Here is a 21,557-nt window from a genome sequence, read left to right on the forward strand (position 1 = left end):
TTTTTTATCTTTTCTCCCCTCAGAGAGTCCCCCTTAAAATTTCTTGCAGGGCTGGTTTAGTGGTCACAAACTCCTTTAATTTTTGTTTGTCTGGGAAACTTTTTATCTCTCCTTATATTTTGAATGACAGCCTTGCTGGATAAAGAATTCTTAGCTGCATATTTTTCTGATTCAGCACACTGAATATATCCTGCCATTCCTTTCTGGCCTGCCAAGTTTCTGTGGATAGGTCTGCTGCAAATCTGATCTGTCTTCCCTTGTAGGTTCGGGACTTTTTTTCCCTTGCTGCTTTCATGATTCTCTCCTTGCCTGGGTATTTTGTGAATTTTACTATGATATTCCTTGTTGATGGTCAGTTTTTGTTGAATCTAATGGAGGTCCCCTGTGCTTCCTGGATTTTGATGTCTGCATCTTTCCCCAGGTTAGGAACATTTTCCACTATGATTTGCTCACCTAACCCTTTTACCCCTATTTCTCTCTCTTCCTCTTCTGGGACCCCTATGATTCTGATCTTGTTCCTTTTTAATGAGTCACTGATTTCTCTAATTCTTAAATCGTGCTCTTTTGCCTTAATCTCCCTCTTTTTTTCTGCCTCATTATTCTCTATAAGTTTGTCCTCTATATTGCTAATTCTCTGTTCTGCCTCATCCATCCTTGCTGCCGTGGCATCCATTAGAGATTGCAGCTTAGTTATAGCATTTTTAATTTCATTCTATTTTTTACTTCTTTTATCTCTGCATAAAGGGATTCTAATTTATTTTCAACTCCAGCTAGTATTCTTCTTATCATGATTCTAAATTCTCATTCAGACATCTTGCTTGTGTCTGTGTTGGTTAAATCCCTGGCTTTCATTTCTTCATGCTCTTTCTTTTGGGGTGAATTCCTTCATTTCGTCATTTTGAAGGGAGAAAGGGAATTAATGAGGTAGAAAAATTAAAATTAAAAAAATATTAAAATTAAAAACTTACACACACGCACACACACACACAAAATCTAATAAATGATGCTAGATCCTAGGTGTTTTTTGGTCTGGGTGTTGAAAGTGGTTTGACAGATTAGAGAAAAAAGGGAGGGGGGAGGAAATTGTTTGAGAATTTGGAAAAATGAATACACTGAAGTAGACTAAAATGAGATGATGGGAGTAAAATAGAATCTGAAAAAATTTACACAAAAGTAAAGAATATAGTAGCAAAAAAATTAATGAAAAATATTTTTAATAAAAATTAAAAATAAAAATGAATTTTTTTCTCTTTCTGTATTCAAGAAAAAGAAATGAAAAGAAGAGAAAAAATCCGAAATTGTTTGAAAATTTGAGAAAGTGAATACACTGTAGTAGACTAAATAAAATGATGGAAGTAAAATAGAATTTGAAAAAATTTACATAAAAGCAAAGAAAATGTATAGTAAAAAAAATTAAAGAAGAATATTTTTAATAGAAATTGAAAGTAAAAGTGAAGTTTTTCACTTTCTGCATTCTATAAAAAGAAAAGAAACGAAAATGAGAAAAAAAAGAAAAAAGAAAAGCAAATTGTTTGAAAATTTGAAAAGGTGAATACATTGAAGTAGACTAAGATAGAATGATGGAAGATAGAGTTTGAAAAAATTTACACAAAAGTAAAAATAGAGTAAAAAAATTAAAGAAAAATATTTTTAATAAAAATTGAAAATAAAAATGAATTTTTTCTCTTTCTGTAGTCAAGAAAAAGAATAGTGTAAAAGAGAAAAAAAAAAGAAATAAAATGGAATAGATGGACCTGCTAACAGATTGAAATAGGACTGAAATTACTTCATTTTTCCTTAGAAGTCAGACTATATAGCGCTTCATAGTTCATAAACTAGGCGGTGAGACTTGTGTTCTTGAAGAGCGAGGTTGGGCCATTTGGGCAGGGCTCAGTGTAATGGCTCCATTCTCCACTAGATGGTGCTGCTAGCCTACCGGGGTGGATTGTTGCGGGGCTCATAGGTGCGTATACGCATGCGGGGGAGCGGTGAAAATGGCGCCACCCAGCTACCCAGTCTCTAGTATGGGAACTTTGTTCTCTCTGATCAGCAATCAAACACCCATCCTCTGTCTTCAGCTTTGTCCACTCCCCGCTTTTTCACTGTCCGGGACTAAGCCCCAGGTAGTACCTCTCTCCCGCGTTTTGTCTCAGATGCGGCTGTTTTCCCTGGTCCCTAACTTCTGAGGGACTGTGGTTTTGACCTGTTCTGCTCCTCTACAGAGGGTCTCACTGAGAAATGGAGCAATGGCTGAATGCCAGCTGCACCCAGGAAAGTTCATGAGACCGTGCTGCTGCCGGTGCCCCGAGACTGCGGCCAGGTGCCAGCCTGCCCCAGAAAAAGCATTTCAGGGATTGTGGAAAATCACAACACACATCTGGCACCAGGCTTCACCCTTAATGTACTTGTTCCAGCACCAGCGAATGTGGCTGTTCTCTGGGGTCTGTTGGGACCAGGTGGCCTCAACAGTTTCTACCAAATGTCCTTCCAGCAGTGGAACCGCTTTTCCCCGTGTGGCCCGGGAGAACCTCCTGGACCCCACTCTGTCCCTGGGGGTTCGCCCTTCCCACCAGAGCATCGCCAGGTATCGAGCTGCGGAGTTGCAGACTTTGCGCTCCCCTTGTTTACAGTATTAATGGCATTTAAACCCTCTCCTTTCTCTTTTCTCCCTTTTTAGTTAGTCCCTGCGGCTGTTTCCAGTTTTCCACTTTCTCTCCAGCTTCTTTTGGGGAGGGGTGCTTTTCCCATAATCTCCCCTGCCCCCATCTCCGTCCTCTCACTGCCTGCAAAGGTTGTTCCCTGCCCACCCCCAGCTTCTCTCTCCCCAAGTTCACCTCTCCACGCCACATACCTGCTGAATTCTGTGGTTCAGGTTGTGTGGATTGTTGTGCTAATCCTCCAGTCAGCTTTCTAGGTGTGTAGGATGGTTTAGTGTTGGTCTGGCTGTATTTCATGGACGTGAGACAAAACAAAAAACTTCCATGCTGTCCCACCATCTTAGCTCCTCCCTCATATTCTTTATTCACTCATCCAACAATGGACACTTAAGATGTTTTCATGTTTTGACTATTGCTAAGTAATGCTCAACAAAAAGGGGAGTGTAGCTATCTTTTGAGTTAGTATTTTTGCTTCCTTTGGATAAATTCTTAGAATTTGACTTGCTGGGTCATATAATAGTTCTATTTTTAATTTTTTAAGGAACATCCATACTATTTTCTATAGGGACTGCATCAATTTACATTCCCATTAGCAGTGCACAAGAATTCTCTTTTCTCCACATCTTTGTCAACATTTGTTATCTCTTGTCCTTTTTCTTTTAAGTTTGTTTGTTTGTTTATTTTGAGAGAGAAACAGCACAAGTAGGGAATGGGAAGAGAGAGGGAAAGAGAGAGAATCGCAAGCAGGCTCCACACTGCCAGTGCAGAGCCTGAGGTAGGGCTCGAACCCACAAAGCCATGAAATCATGACCTAAGCCAAAACCAAGAGTCAGACACTTAATCAATTGAGCCACCTGTGTGCCCCTCTTGTCTTTTAATAAAGCCGTTCTAATAGGTCTGAGGTGTTATCTCATTGTGTTTTGCATTTGAATTTCCCTGATGATGAGTAATGTTGAATATCTTTTAATGTGCCTGTTTGCCATCTGTATGTCTTCTTTGGAAAAAAAAGTCTATTCAGTCTGTGTCCATTTTTAAATTGTTTTTTTTTTTTCATTTTTAAATTGTTTATTGGCATTGAGTTGAATGAGTTCTTTATATATTTTGGGTATGAACCCCTTATCACAAATATCATTTGCCGATATCTTCTCCTGTTCAGTACATTGCCTTTCATTTTGTTGATGATTTCCTTCACTGTGCAAAGCTTTTTAGTTTGATGTAGGCCCACTTGTTTATTTTTGTTTTTGTTGCCCTTTTCTGGGGAGACAGATCCAGAAAAAATATAGCTAAGACCAATGTCAAAGACTTTACTGCCTATGTTTCTTTTAGGCGTTTTATAATTTCAGGTCTTACATTTAGGTCTTCAATCCATTTTGGGTTTATTTTTGTATACAGTGTAAGAAAGTGGTCCAAATTCATTCTTGTGCATGTAGGTGTCCAGTTTTTCCAGAACCATTTATTAAAGAGACTGCTTCTCTCCATTTTCTTGTCTTCTTAGTCATAGGATAATTGACCGTGTATGTGTGGGTTTATTTTGGGGCTATTATGTTCTATCAATCTGTGTGCCTGTTTTTGTGCCAGTGCCATACTATTTTGATCACTATAGCATTGTGTACAGTTTAAAATAATGGAGCATGATATGTCCAGCTTTATTCTTCTTTGTCAAGATTTCTTTTGCTATTTGGGATCTTTCTTGGTTCCTTACAAATGTTAGGATTATTGCTCTATTTCTGTGAAAAAGGTCATTGGAATTTTGGTAGGGATTACATTGAATCTGTAGATTGCTTTGAGTAGTGTGGACATTTAACATTAATTCTTCCAGTTCACGAGCATGGTGTATCTTTCAATTTATTTGTGTCTTCTTCAATATCTTTCATCATTGCCTTATATTTTTCAGGGAGTAGTTGTATTTTTATTTTTCACTTCCTTGGGTAAATTTATTTCTAGGTATCTTATTCTTTTTGAGAAATTATAAATAGAATTGTTTTGTTAATATCTCTTTCTGATAGTTCATTTTTTAGTGTACAGAAACACAACCAATTTCTGTATATTAATTTGTATTCTGCAACTTTACTGAATTCATGCATTCATTCTAATAGCTTTTTGGTAGAGTCCTTGGGGCTTTATTTTTTATTTTTTATTTAAAAAAATTTTTTTTAACATTTATTCATTTTTGAGACAGAGAGAGACAGAGCATGAACGGGGGAGGGGCAGAGAGAGAGACACACACAGAATCGGAAGCAGGCTCCAGGCTCTGAGCCATCAGCCCAGAGCCTGACGCGGGCTCGAACTCACGGACCGCGAGATCGTGACCTGAGCCGAAGTCGGACGCTCAACCAACTGAGCCACCCAGGCGCCCCAAGTCCTTGGGGCTTTATATATGGCATCATGTCATCTGCACATAGTGACAGTTTTATTTCTTCCTTGCCAATTTGGATGGTTTTTATTTCTTTTTCTTCTCTGATCCCTATAGCTAGGATTTTGAATAGTCTGTTGAATAAAGGTGGCAAGAGTGGCATCCTTGTCTTATATCTGATTTTGGAAGAAAAGCTTTCAGCTTTTTATTATTGAATATGATGTTAATTGTGGGCTTGTTATCTATGGCCTTTATTATGTGGGGTTGTTCCCATTATATCCACTATGTAAGAATTTTTATCATGAATAGATGTGGAATTTTGTCAGATACTTTTATCTGCATCTGTTGAGGTGATCATATGATGAGCCTTCATTTTCTTAACATGGAGTATCAGGTTGACTGATTAGTGGTTGATTGATTGGTTACTGAACCATTCTTTCATCCTTGGAATAAATCCCACTTGATCATGGTGTGTGATTCTTTTAATGTATTGTTGAATTAGTTTTGCTAATATTTTGTTGGGGATTTTTCCATCTATGTTCTTCAGGAATATTAGCCTGTAATACTCTCTTTTTGTAGTGCCTTTGTCTGGTTTTGGTTTCAGGGTAATGCTGGCCTTGTGGAATGAGTTTGGAAGCATTTCTTCCCCTTCAGTTTTTTGGAACTGTTTAAGAGGGATAGGTATTAATTCTTTAAATGTTTGGTGGAATTCACCTGTGAAGCTGTCTGGTCTTGGACTTTTGTTGGTTGTGAGTATTTTGATTACAGATTCAATTTCATTACTACTAATTGTTCTGTTCGGATTTTCTACTGCTTCCTGATTCAGTTTTGGAAGACTGCATGTTTCTAGGAATTTATCCATTGTCCAATGTTCATTGTCCAATTTGTTGGTGTATAATTGTTAATAGTCTCTTATAATCCTTTTCATTTCTGTGGTGCTGGTTCTACTTCTCTTTCAGTTCTGATTTTATTTACTTGGGACCTCTTGCTTTTTTTGATGAGTCTGGCAAAGATTTATCGATTTTGTTTAACTTTTCAAAGAAACAACTCTTAGTTTCATTAATCTTTTGTACTTTTTTTTCCCTCTGTATTTCATTTATTTCTGCTCTGATCTTTATTTAGTCCTTCCTTCTACTAATTTTTTGTTTTGTTTTATTTTGTTCTTCTTTTTCTATTGCCTTTCATGTAAGGTTAGATAGTTTACTTGAGACTTTCCTTATTTCATGAGATAGACCTGTATTGCTATAAACTTCCCTCTTAGAACTGATTTTGCTGCATGCCATAAATTTTGGAACATTGTATTTCCATTTTCATTTGTCTCAAGGTATTTTTTGATGTCCTCTGATTTTTACATTCAACTCATTGGTTGTTTATTAGCATGATGTTTATCCTCCATGTGATTGTGTTTTTTTCCAGTTTTTTTTTTTTGTGATTGATTTCTAGTTTCATACTGTTGTAATAAGATAAAATGCTTGATATGATTTCTATCGTCTTAAATTTACGGAGACATATTTTGTGGCCTAACATGATCTATCCTGGAGAATATTTCATTTGGTTTGCTAATATTTTAATGAGTATTTTTGCATCTATGTTCATCAGGAATATTGGCCTACAATTTTGTTTTCTTGTGGTGTATTTGTCCAGTTTCAGCATCAGGCCAATGTTGGTCTCATAAAGGGAGTTTGGAAGTGTTTCCCTCCTCTTCTATTTTTTGAAATATTTTGAGAAGCATTGGTATTAACTTTCCTTCCTTCCTTCCTTCCTTCCTTCCTTCCTTCCTTCCTTCCCTCCTTCTTTCCTTCCTTCATTGTTTTTTTTATTTAAATTCAAGCTAGTTAACATATGGTGCAGTATTGGTTTCAGGAGTAGAATTTAGTGATTCATCACTTGCTTATAACACCCGTTGCTCTTCCCAATAAGCGCCCTCCTTAATGTGCATCACCCATTTAGCCCACCCCTCCAGCAACCCTTGGTTTGTTCTCTGTATCTAAGAGTCTTTTATGGTTTGCTTTCTTCTCTGTTTCTATCTTATTTTGTTTTTCTTTCCCTTCCCTATGTTAATCTGTTGTATTTCTTAAATTCCACATATCAGTGAAATCATATGGTATTTTTCTTTCTCTGACTGACTTACCTCGTTTTGCATAATAAACTCTAGAGTCATCCATGTTGTTGCAAATGGCAAGATTTCATTTTTTTTATTGCTGAGTAATAATATTCCATTGTGTATATATATATATACACACACACACACCACATCTTTAGCCATTCATCAGTTGATGGACATTTAGCCTCTTTCCATAGTTTGGCTACTGTTGATAGCACTACAATAAACATTGGGGTGCATGTGCCTTTTCAAATCAGCATTTTTGTATCCTTTGGATAAATTCCTAGTAGTGCTGAATTTTACGGTAGTTTTACTTTTAATTTTTTGAGGAACCTCCATACTGCTTTCCAGAGTGGCAGCACCAATTTGCATTCCCATCAACAGTGCAAAAGTGTTCCTATTTCTCCACATGCTTGCCAACATCTGTTGTTTCCTGAGTTGTTAATTTTAGCCATTTTGATAGGTGTGAGGTGGTATCTCATTGTGGTTTTTATTTGTATTTCCCTGAAGATTAGTGATGAGCATCTTTACATGTGTCTGTTTTCCATCTAGATGTCTTCTTTGGAAAAGTATCTATTTATGTCATCTATCCACTTCTTCACTGGATTGTTTGTTTTTTGGGTGTTGAGTTTGGTTAAGTTCTTTACAGATTTTGTCTACTAGCCCTTTATCCTATATGTCATTTGCAAATCTCTTGTCCCATTCCATCAGTTGTCTTTTAGTTTTATTGATTGTTTTCCTCACTGTGTAGAAGCTTTTCATCTTGATAAGGTCCCAATAGTTCATTTTTTCTTTTGTCTCCCTTGCCTCTGGAAACATGTCTAGTACGAAGTTGTTGCACCAAGGTCAGAGAAGTTGCTGCCTGTTTCCTCCTGTAGGATTTTGATGGTTTCCTGTTTTACATTTCGTCTTTCATACATTTTGAATTTATTTTTGTGTACAGTGTAAGAAAGTGCTCTAGTTTCATTCTTCTGCATGTTGCTGTCCAATTTTCCCTGCATAATTTGCTGAAGACACTGTCTTTTTTCCACTGGATATTCTTTCCTGCTTTGTCAAAGATTAGTTGGCCATACATTTGTTGGCCTATTTCTGGGTTCTCTATTCTGTTCCACTGATTTATTAGTGTCTGTTTTTGTGCTAGTACCATACTGTCTTGATGATAACAGTTTTGTAATACAGCTTGAAGTCCAGAATTGTGATGCCTCCAGCTTTGGTTTTCTTTTTCAACATTACTTTGGCAATTTGGTGTCTTTCCTGGTTCCATACACATTTTAGAATATTTGTTCTGCTCTGTGAAGAATGCTGATGTTATTTTGATAGGGATTGTATTGGATGTGCAAATCGCATTGGGTAGTATAGACATTTTAACAGTATTTGTTATTCTAGCCCATGAGCATAGAATGGTTTTCCACTTCTTTGTATCTTCTTCAATTTCTTTCATAAGCTTTCTATAGTTTTCAGCACACAGATCTTTTATCTCTTTGGTTAGGTTTATTCCTAGTATCTTATGCTTTTTGGTGTAATTGTAAGTGGGATCAATTCCTTGATTTCTCTTTCTGCTGCTTCATTGTTGGTGTATAGCAATGCAACCAATTTCTGTATGTTGATTTTATATCCTGAAACTTTGCTACATTTATGTATCTGTAATAGCAGTTTCTTGGTGAAGTCTTTCAGGTTTTCCACATAGAGTATCATGTTGTCTGTGAAGAATGGAAGTTTACCTTCTTCCTTGCCAATTTGTATGCCTTTTATTTCTTTTTGTTGTCTAACTGCTGAGGATAGGACTTCCAGTATGATGTTGAACAACAGTGGTGAGAGTGGACATTCCTGTGGTGTTCCTGATCTCAGGGGGAAAGCTCTCAGTTTTTCCCCATTGAGGATGATATTAGCTCTGGGTCTTTGATATATGGCCTTTATGATGTTGAGGTATGTTCCTTCTATCCTTACCCTCTTGAGGGTTTTTATCAAGAAAGGATGCTGTATTTTGTCAAATGCTTTCTGCTATGGTTAACTTTAAATGTTTGGTAGAATTCACCAGTGAAGCCATCTGATTCTTGACTTTTGTTTTTTTGAATCAGTAATTAAAAACCTCCAATCTCCTTAGTAGTAATTATTCTGTTCATATTTTTTATTTCTTCATGATTCATTTTTGGTAGATTGTATGTTTCTGGGACTGTATCCATTTCTTCTACATTGTCCAATTTGTTGGTGTGTATTTGTTCATAGTTTCTTTTATCCTTTGTATTATTGTGGAATCATTTATACCATCTTTTTTTCCGTCTTATTATTTATTTGAGTCCTGTCTTTTTTTTCTTGGTGAGTCTAGCTAAAGGTTGGTCAGTTTTGTTTTTTGTTTCAAAAACCAGCTCTTAGTTTCATTGTTATTGTTTTTTTTTGGTTTTTTGTCATTTAGTCCCTGTTTCATTTATTTTTATTTTTTGCTTAATCATTTTATTTTATTTTTTATTTTTTTAAAATTTACATTCAAATTAGTTAACATATAGTGGAACAGTGATTTCAGGAGTAGATTCCTTAGTGCCCCTTACCCAGGTAGCCCATACCCCCTCCCACAACCCCTCCAGTAATCCTCATTTTGTTCTCCATATTTATGAGTCTCTTCTGTTTTGTCCCCCCTCCCTGTTTTTATATTATTTTTGTTTCTCTTCCCTTAGGTTCATCTTTTTTGTCTCTTAAAGTCCTCATGTGCATGAAGTCATATGATTTTTGTCTTTCTCTGACTAATTTCACTTAGCATAATACCCTCTAGTTCCATCCACGTAGTTGTAAATAGCAAGATTTCATTCTTTTTGATTGCCAGGTAATACTCCACTGTATATATATACCACATCTTCTTTATCCATTCATCTATCGATGGACATTTGGGCTCTTTCCATATTTTGGCTATTGTTGATAGTGCTGCTATAAATATGCGGGTGCATGTGCCCCTTTGAAACAGCACACCTGTATCCCGTGGATAAATGCCTAGTAGTGCAATTGCTGGGTCGTAGGGTAGTTCTATTTTTAGTTTTTTGAGGAACCTCCTTACTGTTTTCCAGAGTGGCTGCACCAGCCTGCATTCCTACTGTTTCATTTATTTTTGACCTAATCTTTGTTAATTCCTTCTTTCTACTAACTTCAGGCTTTGTTTTTCTTATTTTAGTTCCTTGAAGTGTAAAGTTAGGTTATTTGAGAATTTTCTTGTTTTTTTTTTAATTTTTTTTAACGTTTATTCATTTTTGAGAGACAGAGACAGAGTGCTAGTGGGGGAGGGGCAGAGAGAGAGAGGGAGACACAGAATCTGAAGCAGGCTCCAGGCTCTGAGCTGTCAGCACAGAGTCTGACGCGGGGCTCGAACTCATGATGCGAGATCATGACCTGAGCCGAAGTTGGATGCCTAACCCACTGAGCCACCCAGGAGCCCCGAGAACTTTCTTGTTTCTTAATATAGGCATTTATTGCAATGAACTTCCCTCTTTGGACTACTTTTGCAGCATCCCATAAGTTTTGGTATGTTTCATTTCCATTTTTATTTATCTCAAGGTAGTTTTCAATTTCTAATTTGATATCTTCTTTAACCCCTTGGTTGTTCACTAGCATACTGTTCAATGCCCACATATTTGTGAGTTTTCCAGTTTTCTTCATCTAATTGGTTTCTAGTTTCATACCATTGTGGTTGGAAAAGATGCTGGATATGATTTCAGTCTTCTTAAGTTTATTAAGACTTGCTTTGTGGTCTAACATATAATCTTTCCTAAAGAATGTTCCATGTGTGCTCGAAAAGTATGTGTATTCTGTTGTTTTGGGATGAAATATTCTGTACACATCTGTAAGTTCATCTGGTCTAATGTGCCAGTTCAGGCCAATGTTTCCTTATTGATTTTTGTGTGGATGAACTATCCATTGACAAAAGTAGGGTATTAAAGTTTCCTACTATTATCATATTGCTGCCTATTTCTCCCTTTAGTTCTGTTAATATTTTTCTATACATTTAGGTGATCCTATGATAGGTTAATAAATGTTTACAAATATAATATCCTTTTATTGGCTTGACACTTCCCCTTATTTCATACTGATAAAGATTATGTCACGCTCATTCTCTCAAGGAAGATGGGGTAATATTAGACCAAATGACCCTGCTCCTGGACTGACTGTGAGACCAGTTACTTTAAAGCATGCAGAAGGCATGCATGTCTAACTTGAAGTTGTGTTAGGAAAGGTGAATGGGGAATGGATGTCAGGGTGGCACCCGAGCATTTCTAATAAATCTGATTGATCGGAGGAAGCCCAACTAGATGAAGTTCTAGTGTGAGGGATTTTTTTCCCCAATGGTTGTGGGAAGCAATTATTATTATTTTTTGCCTTTGAATATAAATGAAGAAGCATGTAGCTTTGGTTCTACTGGCCACGAGTCATCCTGAAAATGAAAGCAGCGATGGGACCAAAGCACAGGGATTCATAGAGAAATGGATAATTAGAGCTGGAACCCTGACTAATCTATGTGTGAGGCTTTATCTTGGACTTTTCAGGTACCCAAGCCAATAAATTCCCATTATTACTTAAGCTAATCTGAGTTGAGTTTTTGTTGCTGATTTATTTTTATTTTGTTGTGACTTAGTACATTTCTAAACAACAGAATTCTGAGATATAAAGGCTGATACAACATCACAGGCCAATATTACAGTCTCCAGCACTAGAAAACATTGAACTTTCAGGAAAGAGCCAGTAATAAGAGAGTTATATCTAGCCAGCAAGTGGGATAAAGGGGATTCAGTTAGGTACTTTTTGCCAGATGTTTCTAACTGGGGAGATAAGTCTTTTGAAAGAGTATTATGGTAGAAAAAAATGTTATGGCTTTACCAACAATTTATTTTTGTCTTCTAGGCACATAGGAAGACCTGTCTCTGAAGACAGGTTGGGATAATGTGTCTGTGACTGAGTTTTAATCTGTGAAGTATAGGCAGATGTGATATATTTTCTTCTAGTCCTTACCATGAAAGTCTGTGTATAATCTGTCATTCTCATTTTCATTTCTATGTAGACTTTGGTTGCCGTTTATCAAAATAGCAGAGTTTGAGAAGAATCTCAGGTTTCTGAATTACTACATAGAAAATCATTGTTTTGGTTAGCTACTGCTGCATAGTAAACTGCCTCAAAGGATATTGGCTTAAACAATAGTGTATGATTATTTGTTATGATTCTGCCATAACAAATGGGCTTACCTGGTGGTTCCCACTTGAGATCTCTCATGCAATTATAGGCAATTGTTGGCTGAGACCATGGTCATCTGATGGTCAACTGACACGGATGACCAGAAGGTACACTCACACTGACAGCTGAGGCTGGCTATCTGCTGGTTATCCCCCTGGGGCTGACAACTGAAGTGCCTATATGTGGCCACTCTGTGGCTCAAGAACCTCTTGGCCTTGTGCCTGAGTTCCAAAAGGAACCATACTGGAAGTGTACATTCTAAGAGGCAGGAAATGGAAGCAGCCGACAAGTTAAGGACTTTACCTGGAGGGGCACAGCATCATTTTCAGCATATTTTATTGATTAAAGGAGCCGCTAGCCCTGCCTCAATTCAATGGGGAAATAAACTACTTCTTGTTGTGGCAATGGCAAAGCCACTTTGCCAAAGATAATATGGTACTGGTGACATTGTCACGACCATCTCTGGGAATATGATATGTCATACCCTCCCAGCAAACACTTCATTGAACTATGACACAGGTAGACATAAACTTAATTCACTGAGATTTTGAGATGGTTACAGCAATCAGTTTATTCTATTGTACATAATATTAAAAATGTTTTTGAGTATAGTTGACACATAATGTTACATTAGTTTCAGGTATACAACATAGTGATTCATCATCTCTATACTTTATGCGGTACTCACCACAAATGTTGCTACCATCTGTCACCATGCAACACTACTACATTATCATTAACTATATTCCCTATTGCTGTATCTCTTATTCATATCACTTATTCACTCTGTAACTGGAAGCCTGTACCATACATAATATTGCATTAAATGGGGACTACACCTTTTTTCTCTGGGGTTCACAATAATGCCTCTTCCCAGCTTGAGCCTTCTCCTACACATGAAGATAGTATAATTCAAACAGAATATTTAGTCCTAGGTGCAAGGAGGTACCTGCTGTATCCACTTAAAAAGCCATTTGGTGCACTAAGTTCCAGCTGCCAACTTGAAGGTCTGGCTTGAATTGCACTGGAAAATAGTCATATTACAGGTGGTGCCATGCATGGAACTAGTATAACTTCCCACCTCCAGACCTTTGGTCAGTTCAAGTCCGACATCCATCTCAAATCCTGGGTTCTATTATGCAAATTGAAGGATCTTATTTCAAACGCCAGTGTGTTTTCCAAATGTGCTCCCCTCCTAATTTCAAGGATAGTAAACGTTCAAATAAATTTTATACATTGCATTACTTATAAACATCCCTCAAGAGATTCTTAGAGCCCTTGCTGTATATTTCTTTGTATATACCACAAAGTATGTATATTAGTTCTGTTAATATTTTTTAATACATTTAGGTGATCCTATGATGGATTCATATATGTTTACAAATATAATATCCTTTTATTGGCTTGACACTTCCCCCTTATTTCATACTGATAAAGATTATGTCACGCTCATTCTCACAAGGAAGATGGGATAATATTAGACCAAATGACCCTGCTCCTGGACTGACAGTGAGACCAGTTACTTTAAAGCATGGAGAAGGTATGCATGTCTAACTTGAAATTGTTAGGAAAGGTGAATGGGGAGCCCTTGCTGTATATTTCTTTGTGTATACCGCTTCAAATCCTTTGCATGGTAACTATATATTGGTCAAGGGTACAGTCTCACATTTCTACCCCCTTAGAGTCCTTTTTCTGTTGTTGAGGAATCCACAGAGCTGGTACCAAGAAGAGTGTATGGCTACTGTTGTTTTCTCTAGTTTGTATGATGCTCAATAGAAGCTCTGACTTTCTGCACATACAGTCTAGGAGGGCCCACGCATTCTTGGCAACTAGTAAGGTAGAGGTAGTTTCCTTGGTCCAGAAGATAAGTTTGAATACAGAATATTTTTTTCTGAATATATCAGTCTGTATTGAGATCAGTGAGATAGGTTCCTGGGTTGTTGTAAAAAAGTAGTTTTTGCTGTAGAGCCTCCAGTGGTTCAGTGTTGGAATTCATAAACTCCTCTTTGCCTTTGGGTGGTACAAGAAGGACCAACTTAATGGGCATGTGACCTGTGCAGTTGCACCAAACCTGCCCTTACCAGAGTTCTACTCTGGGTTTAATGCTCTGCTTTTGCTATCTTGAGATTCTTTTTTTTTTTTAATTTTTAAAAAAATTTTAATATTTATTTTTGAGAGACAGGACAGAGAGAGAGAGAGAGAGAGAGAGAGAGCGAGCAGAGGAGGGGCAGAGAGGGAGGGAGACACAGCTTCTGAAGCAGGCTCCAGGCTCTGAGCTGTCAACACAGAGCCTGATGTGGGGTCGAACTTAGAAACTGTGACCATGACCTGAGCCGACTGAGCCACCGACTGAGCCACCAGGTACCCTGCTATCTGGGTGCACAACATTATATAATCAGTCCTGAGTTCAAGGACTAGCATTTCCTCTCTCTAATCAAACCAATCAGTAGTTGTCTAATCATGTCCCTAAACTACTACTGATGTCATTAGCATAAAACTAAACTGAATGAAATTTAGGAATTTCCCAGAAGTTAATAGTTTCTGATAGGTGATATTTGGGCCAGAAATTATAGAATATTCACAGCATCAAATAACAACGTGTCTCTGAATACTGTGGTTCTGTTCTATTATGGTCCATTCCATTCATTCCACAAATAGTTACTGAACACTCTCTAGAAAGGAGGACACTGTTCAACAGAGAAACTGATCAGAAGCCAGTGTAGGAATTTGTCTGAAGTGTTCTTCCTCAGTGATTTTAATTAGTAGCTTGATTTCTTTAATAGACATGGAACTATTCATATTTAAGTTCTTCCTTATATTATTTCTTTTAAATTGTTTCTCAAAGAATGTATCAATTTCATCTAAATTTTCAAATTTGTCTGCATAAAGTTGTTCCTGAAATCTTATTAACTGTCTATTGTCTGATGAATAGTAAGGATGTTCCCTTTTTCATTTTGGATATTGGTTATTTGTGTCATCATCTTTTATTTTCTTGATCAACTTGGCTAAAGATTTGTCAGTATTATTGGTTTTTGCAAAAAAAGATGCAAATTTGGCTTAATTTTCCCTATTTTCTCCCATTTTGATGATGTCTGTCATTGATGTCTCTTATCTTTATTATTTCTTTTTGTTTTTGAGGATTTAATTTCCTTTGTTTTTCAGCTTCTTGAGATTCACACTTAGATAATTAATTTTTAATCTTTTTTCATTAATAATATTTACAGGTAATGTGATCTAAGAATGAGTCTAGACTCTCTTCTTGCATCCCTTTTACTTTTTCCATATATCTGTCACATCTTTTTTCTTGTATTTTTAATCTTTTTTTCAGTGCCTCACTTTAAAGAAAAAATAGCAGAACATTCAAGATCAACATTAATAAAGAACAGTTACCTCATTTCTATATGACATTAATAGCCACTTTTTTTGGCCAAGATTACTAAAAACAGTACTTTGTATGACTCTGCAACTTTTTGAGGGAGGCAATAACTCCTCAGAATATACATTCTCTCTCTCTGATTTAGAGATGAATTCCAATACATTCAACTGCAAGTAATTTTATATTTAAGCCTGGGTTATATGGTAGATCAGTCATTATTGAAATTGATTCAAATTTATAGTTAAGTGACCGTCAGAGAGTTTTACAGTTTTATTGGTAAGCTTTTTATCTGTAGCAATAACAGAGAGGTAAGAGCATTACTCTTAGTGGACTGGGGCAAGCGACGCTATGCAAGGCAGCGATATTACCTCACAAGGGCCAATAGTTAATGTGTCTCGCACAACTTTCCATAGTCCCGCTGGATATTCGTGTAGGTGATATAACTGTTAATAATGATTTTACCCTATATCCGACTCTATTTTACATATGAACCCTAAAATGTTTTTTGCGTGGTTTACATAGAGACTGAATTCTCCATGAATAGTACATAGAAGGAATAGTGTTTTGTTTTTTTGGGACTTTATGGAGAATTAGTCACAATTTTAGAAGATCGCATCATCTACCCTACTTTGCCTTTGGTATTTTTGTTTCTTACACAACACATGCTCCGTATGTGTGTTTAAGAGGTTTCTACAGATAGAAACAAGCACCTGATTACTTGATTGACCTACCTTTCACAGTGTATGTATTGTCATACATTACTTTCCCTTTATTTCTTCTTTAAAGTTGGAGCATTGCAGTGCATACTGATTTAAATATAGGTGTAGATACGTAATATTATATACCAGTTTTACTCCAGATAATGATTTCATTTCAGGACTTTTGTTACTAAAAGGTCCGGAGTCTGATAGGTTGAGAACAACTTGGGTAGAATCACGATGTTTCCTAAGATTGATGTCAACACAGAAAAGAGCCAGCACAAAGAAATCTTTTTATTATTATAATTTATCGTAATTAAAAAAACTTCGCACTGTTACGTAAAGCGGTTTCAGGCACAGAGCTCCGATTGCCTCCGGCCGGAACGGTTACGCCCCAACTCAGCGGCGCTCCTAAGCAGTCCTGGCGGAGACTCCACCCGGAACTTTGGCGCCGTGACGCAGGTTTCCGGCGGGCTTCTTAGAGCGCCGAACAGTGTTGGGCCCAAGGACCATGAGAGGGCCGGAGTCGGGTCCCGAACCTACTATGGAAGGGGACGTGTTGGACACCCTGGAGGCGCTGGGGTGAGTATTCCCAGGGACGCCCTCCCCTGAAAACGTAAAGCTCTCCCTCCGTTTGGCCGCTGGGGTCTCCTCCCTGTGGGCCTCTGCTGGGCGCGGGCAGCTGGGTGGAGGCCTTCCCAGCCTCGCTCCCGCCGGCGCCGACGGAGTTAAGAGGGAGGCGGGAGAGAAATCCGTTTGAGGGGTGGAGCGGGGCCGGCGAGCTGGGGCGCGTGGCCCCCTCTTCCAAACTCTTGGCCCCGAAACTCCGCAGCCGGGCCCCGCGGCGTTGGCGCGGAGCAGCCAGGTTAGCGCCAGCCTCGCCGAGGAGCGTGTCCCTGCGCCGCGGCTGGTATTTTTGTTGACGTAGTGGTCGCGCACTGGGGCGATGGGTGCTGGAACCCCAACTGCGGCTGGGGACTGTTGTCCCTGCGATGTACAACCTGTGGCTTAATTAGGGTTCGGGAGCGAATCTCCTGCTTCCTTGACCGGAGAAAGTGTCTTTAAGTTGGTGTGGGTCCATTCATTCTACCGTTTCATCCGTTCGTTTAACATACGGCCGTGGTGTTAATACGTATTAATTAACGCATGTTTGTGTGCTAAGGCAGAGGAAAAAGACCGTTTTCAGATTACTAGTAGCTCACATAGTTGGGGCTACGAAGAGTCTACTGGAATTTACAATTCAGGATGCTAAGTGCCATGAGAACTCCTAGAATGATGTTAATGCTTTGAAGCACGGGGATCATGAGGTGCAAAGTCTCCCTCAGCCTCATCCTGTTTTTACTCCCAGCTGTTGTCCGTATCTCAAACTACCTTGTCCCGTGTATTTATCCTCTCTCGCAGTGCCCCCACCTCCTCCCGCTCCAGGAAGTCAGGCGCCTTACCTGTCTTGTTCCCAGCAACGTCCTACAGTGACGGCCTGTACAATAAATTATGGTTCGATGAATGGGTAAATGAAAAAAAGTTCAAGGAAGAGAATGCACACAGATAGAGATAGGGCCAGATAGTTGGGAGTCAAAAAATACTCCTTACTTAAATTTAGAGATTGGAACCATCTGCGCGTTGTTTGCCCTGCCACGTGCTGGAGTTTCTTGAATGGGATAGGCTGTGTCTTTGCAGTTCTATTGTGAAGCTTGAAACCCCCACCCACTTTATTATTATTTTTTTTTCCTAAAACTGCACTTGCTCTTCTGTCAGTTGCTTCATTTGGACCCCAATAATACCTACTTGACAATGTTACAGAGCCTTGCACTTCGTAGATCGGAATAAATGTTTGTCAAATGAAAGAACTGAGTCAGATTATTTAAGGGGTATTTTTACTTTGTGAAATCTCTTGGAAATTTTCACTTAATTTGGTTACAGAAGTAGCCAAAACAAGAAGTTAAAATACTTACTAGAAGTGTGTAGGCCCCAAATAGTTTGAGATCCTGAGTACTCCAGATAAAAATAGTATGATTATGTAAATAGTTTATGAAAAAGAGAAAGTCAGTGCTTTTTTTCTCTTCCTTCATTCCTTTAATTGTGCCTATTATAGGTGTTTTGAAAAATGAAGTTTGCTATAACCTTGACTTTTATCAAGGAAAACTAGTTTCAGATTATTCAGTATGGAAAATAAAACAGTTTACGTATGTTAGAACTGATTTTTCCTGGAATATGTGAGGAAATGATTTTGAAGTTTGAGTTTTCTTACAATGATAATGAAATACAGAAAGCAGTTTTTACTTAAAATATGTGTTGTAATTGAGCACTAGGTTTTAAAATATCCATGTAGTTTGTGAATAATGCATTTTCTGTTGTGATTAAAACACTGAGGGTATCAGTGAAAGTACTTTATCAAGTAAAATTAGAAATTAAAGGGAGGAATTAAAAGGGAAAATATGTGAAAGAACAGTTCGGTGATATACTGAAAACTGGGTAGGAATAACTGTTTCCTCTTGAGTTCAAGCTCATGATTTCAGAGTTCTTTTTTAGTTTTGACAGTCTGATTTTGTAGAGTAGATCTCAGCCCTGGTTGTACATCAGAATCATGTACGGAGCTTGTGAAATAAAATGTTCCATGCTGTTATGTACCAGACTGACTGGATCATGATCTTCCAGGGTGCATACAGGCATGCATATTTTGAAAAAGCTTCACAGCTTATTTGAGAATCACCATTATGGAAGGGGGTTTATTTCGAATATTTACTGATCACAACTCTGTGTTGCACCTTGTTCTGAGAAGTCGGTGGTGAGCAAAATAGAATTGAGCCCTGTCTGGATGGACAGTCCAGTGGAGACACAGACGTGATCACACAAACATGATAAACTGTATTAAATGCTTTAAAGGAAAAAAAGGGTGGCATAACATGACAGGAGGACCTATGTAAGGGCAGGACAGGAGCAGGACAGGAGTAAGCTAGGTGAAGTTGGATGGGAAAGGAGGACAAGGGTGTCCTTAAAGTGAGAACAAAATAATGGAAGACCCTGAAGTGGAAAGAAGCTTGCTGTATTGTTTGGAGGGCAGAGAGCAAGGGCCAAGATAGTGGAAAATTGGATTGAAGAGTTAGGTGAGGACCAAGGCATGCAACACTTTTTAGGCTGTGTTCTGGATTTTGTTCTTTGTCATAACAGCAGTGGGGCATGATTGAAGGATTTTAAATAAAAAGGGGAAAGAACAGATGTCCAGTTTCAAGAGTTACCTCAGTAAGGTAGAGAATGGATGGGAGAATTTAGTTAATAGTCAAGACAAGAAGTGATGGGTGCTTTGTGGAAGTGGATATGGAAAGAAGTGCACTGCAGAACTTAGTGGTTGCTTGGATATTGGAGCTGAAGAACATGATGGGATCAATGACTCATTTCTTCAGTAAGTATTTATTGAACCAAAATGAAAGGATGCACCTTGGAATCTAAATTGGATAGGGAAGAAAATGAAGACAGCAGAGAGAGCTAGTCAATACAGAGATTATGGAGGGACCAATAGAATGGAGGTAGAGATGAGATCCAAGAATAGTTGTCAGTGAGTGGTCAAAAGGGCAAGCCCAAGGATAGGTAGTAGGTTGTGGTTGAATTAATGATTTTGCAGGTGGAGTAGTTCCCAGTAATGGTAAGGTCTAAGGGGTGGCTCACTGACATGAAGTGGCAAAGGTCGGAAAAGAGAAAGTTCAGGAATTAGAGCTGAGGTTATTGTATAGGGTATACATACAGGTCAATGGCAGAAATAGGGATGGAGAGGAAAACTGAGAGCAGGGAATTTTGGAGAGTGTCCAAACAATAGGTGAAAACCACAAGAGAAAGAAGGTGGCAAATCTGACTGGCCTGAACCTAGAGAGACCAGGAATATTTATAAGATGATGGGGGAGCAGTGATATGGATGCTGTTTGGGGAAGCAAAAAGGGCAGAAACCTTACCATCTGCTCCTGAAGAACTTCAGAGAGTAAAATCACCAAAGCTAGAGGTGGCAGGGATAATCTTTCTGAGAAGAGAGGGACAATCTAGGAGAGTTGTTCATGGATGAAACCTACGTGTAAGAGTCTGGGATGCAGGAAGTGGAGAGCTGGATTAGAGGCAAGCCAGTAGGGTATGTAAATGATAGTGGGAAGGAAAGGGTCTCATACTGTGTATGTTGGCTGATGGAAAAGAGAAAGTAAATTAGGCAGTGGCTGTGTATTTGTGGAGGTTTGCCAATGGCCTTAATGGACTTGAAGATTTGGATCACCCAGATTGAAGCAGGGCCAGACCAGCAACTGTGGGGAAGTCTAGGCTTAGGGGAGGTGTCCCCAGTATTTGGAATAATAGCACTTTCTTAATTACATAAAAATACATAGAACAAACTAAGAGCATATAATAATCCCTATCTTATAGGATATTGTGGCAATTAAATGAGGTAATTAAATTAAATACATAAAGCACACAGCACTGGCCTACCATAAGAGCAGTTTGTGGTATTACTACTAAAACTATGATTATTATTAGTCAGTTTGGTTAAATGCACTTTTTCTTGTTTTTATTTTTATTTATTTATTTATTTTTTTAAGTACCAGACAGGAGTTCTTTTTTAACATTTTATTTATTTTTGAGACAGAGAGAGACAGAGCATGAACAGGGGGAGGGTCAGAGAGAGAGGGAGACACAGAATCTGAAACAGGCTCCAGGCTCTGAGCTATCAGCACACAGCCCGACACGGGGCTCAAACTCACAGACCGCGAGATCATGACCTGAGCCGAAGTCAGACACTTAACCGACTGAGCCACCCAGGCGCCCCTCTTGTTTTTATTTTTTACCTCATGTGATGAGCTGAGGCATTGAGATTTGTGGGTTTTTTTCTCTTCTGAATTATTTTTGATGATTTAAAAAGTTTAATTGAATTTTATAAGTGGCATATCAGTTAAAAATAATTTATCACCAATGATATGAATTAATTAAATTTATTTAGGAGTTTATGATTATTTCTTTACTGCAGAAGTGAAAGCAAGTAGGGGGAAAGAAGATGTTTACTATTCAATCTCACTAAGAGGCACTGTAAGATCTGGAGGAAAGGTAACATATGGAGGAACCAGTCTTGCCTATAGGAACAGGGGCAGTGGTCTAGTCCTAGCTCTGCCTTTACTTGGCTGCATCACCTGGC

At 38.2% G+C, this 21,557-nt stretch overlaps 1 protein-coding gene across 1 annotated transcript in view; it reads left to right on the plus strand.

The window, feature by feature from the left end:
- The first annotated feature begins 16,874 nt into the window (after positions 1-16,874).
- The window catches only part of FAM98B (family with sequence similarity 98 member B), a 37,939-nt gene continuing 33,256 nt past the window's right edge, over positions 16,875-21,557 (plus strand). Inside the window, exon 1 of the mRNA XM_049613306.1 lies at positions 16,875-16,978. Within this exon, the coding sequence (XP_049469263.1) occupies positions 16,908-16,978 (71 nt within the window). The 5' untranslated portion in view covers positions 16,875-16,907. The remainder of the gene's footprint in view (positions 16,979-21,557) is intronic.

Source organism: Panthera uncia, assembly GCF_023721935.1.
Source record: "Panthera uncia isolate 11264 chromosome B3 unlocalized genomic scaffold, Puncia_PCG_1.0 HiC_scaffold_1, whole genome shotgun sequence".
In the NCBI taxonomy this organism is placed as follows: Eukaryota; Metazoa; Chordata; class Mammalia; order Carnivora; family Felidae; genus Panthera; species Panthera uncia.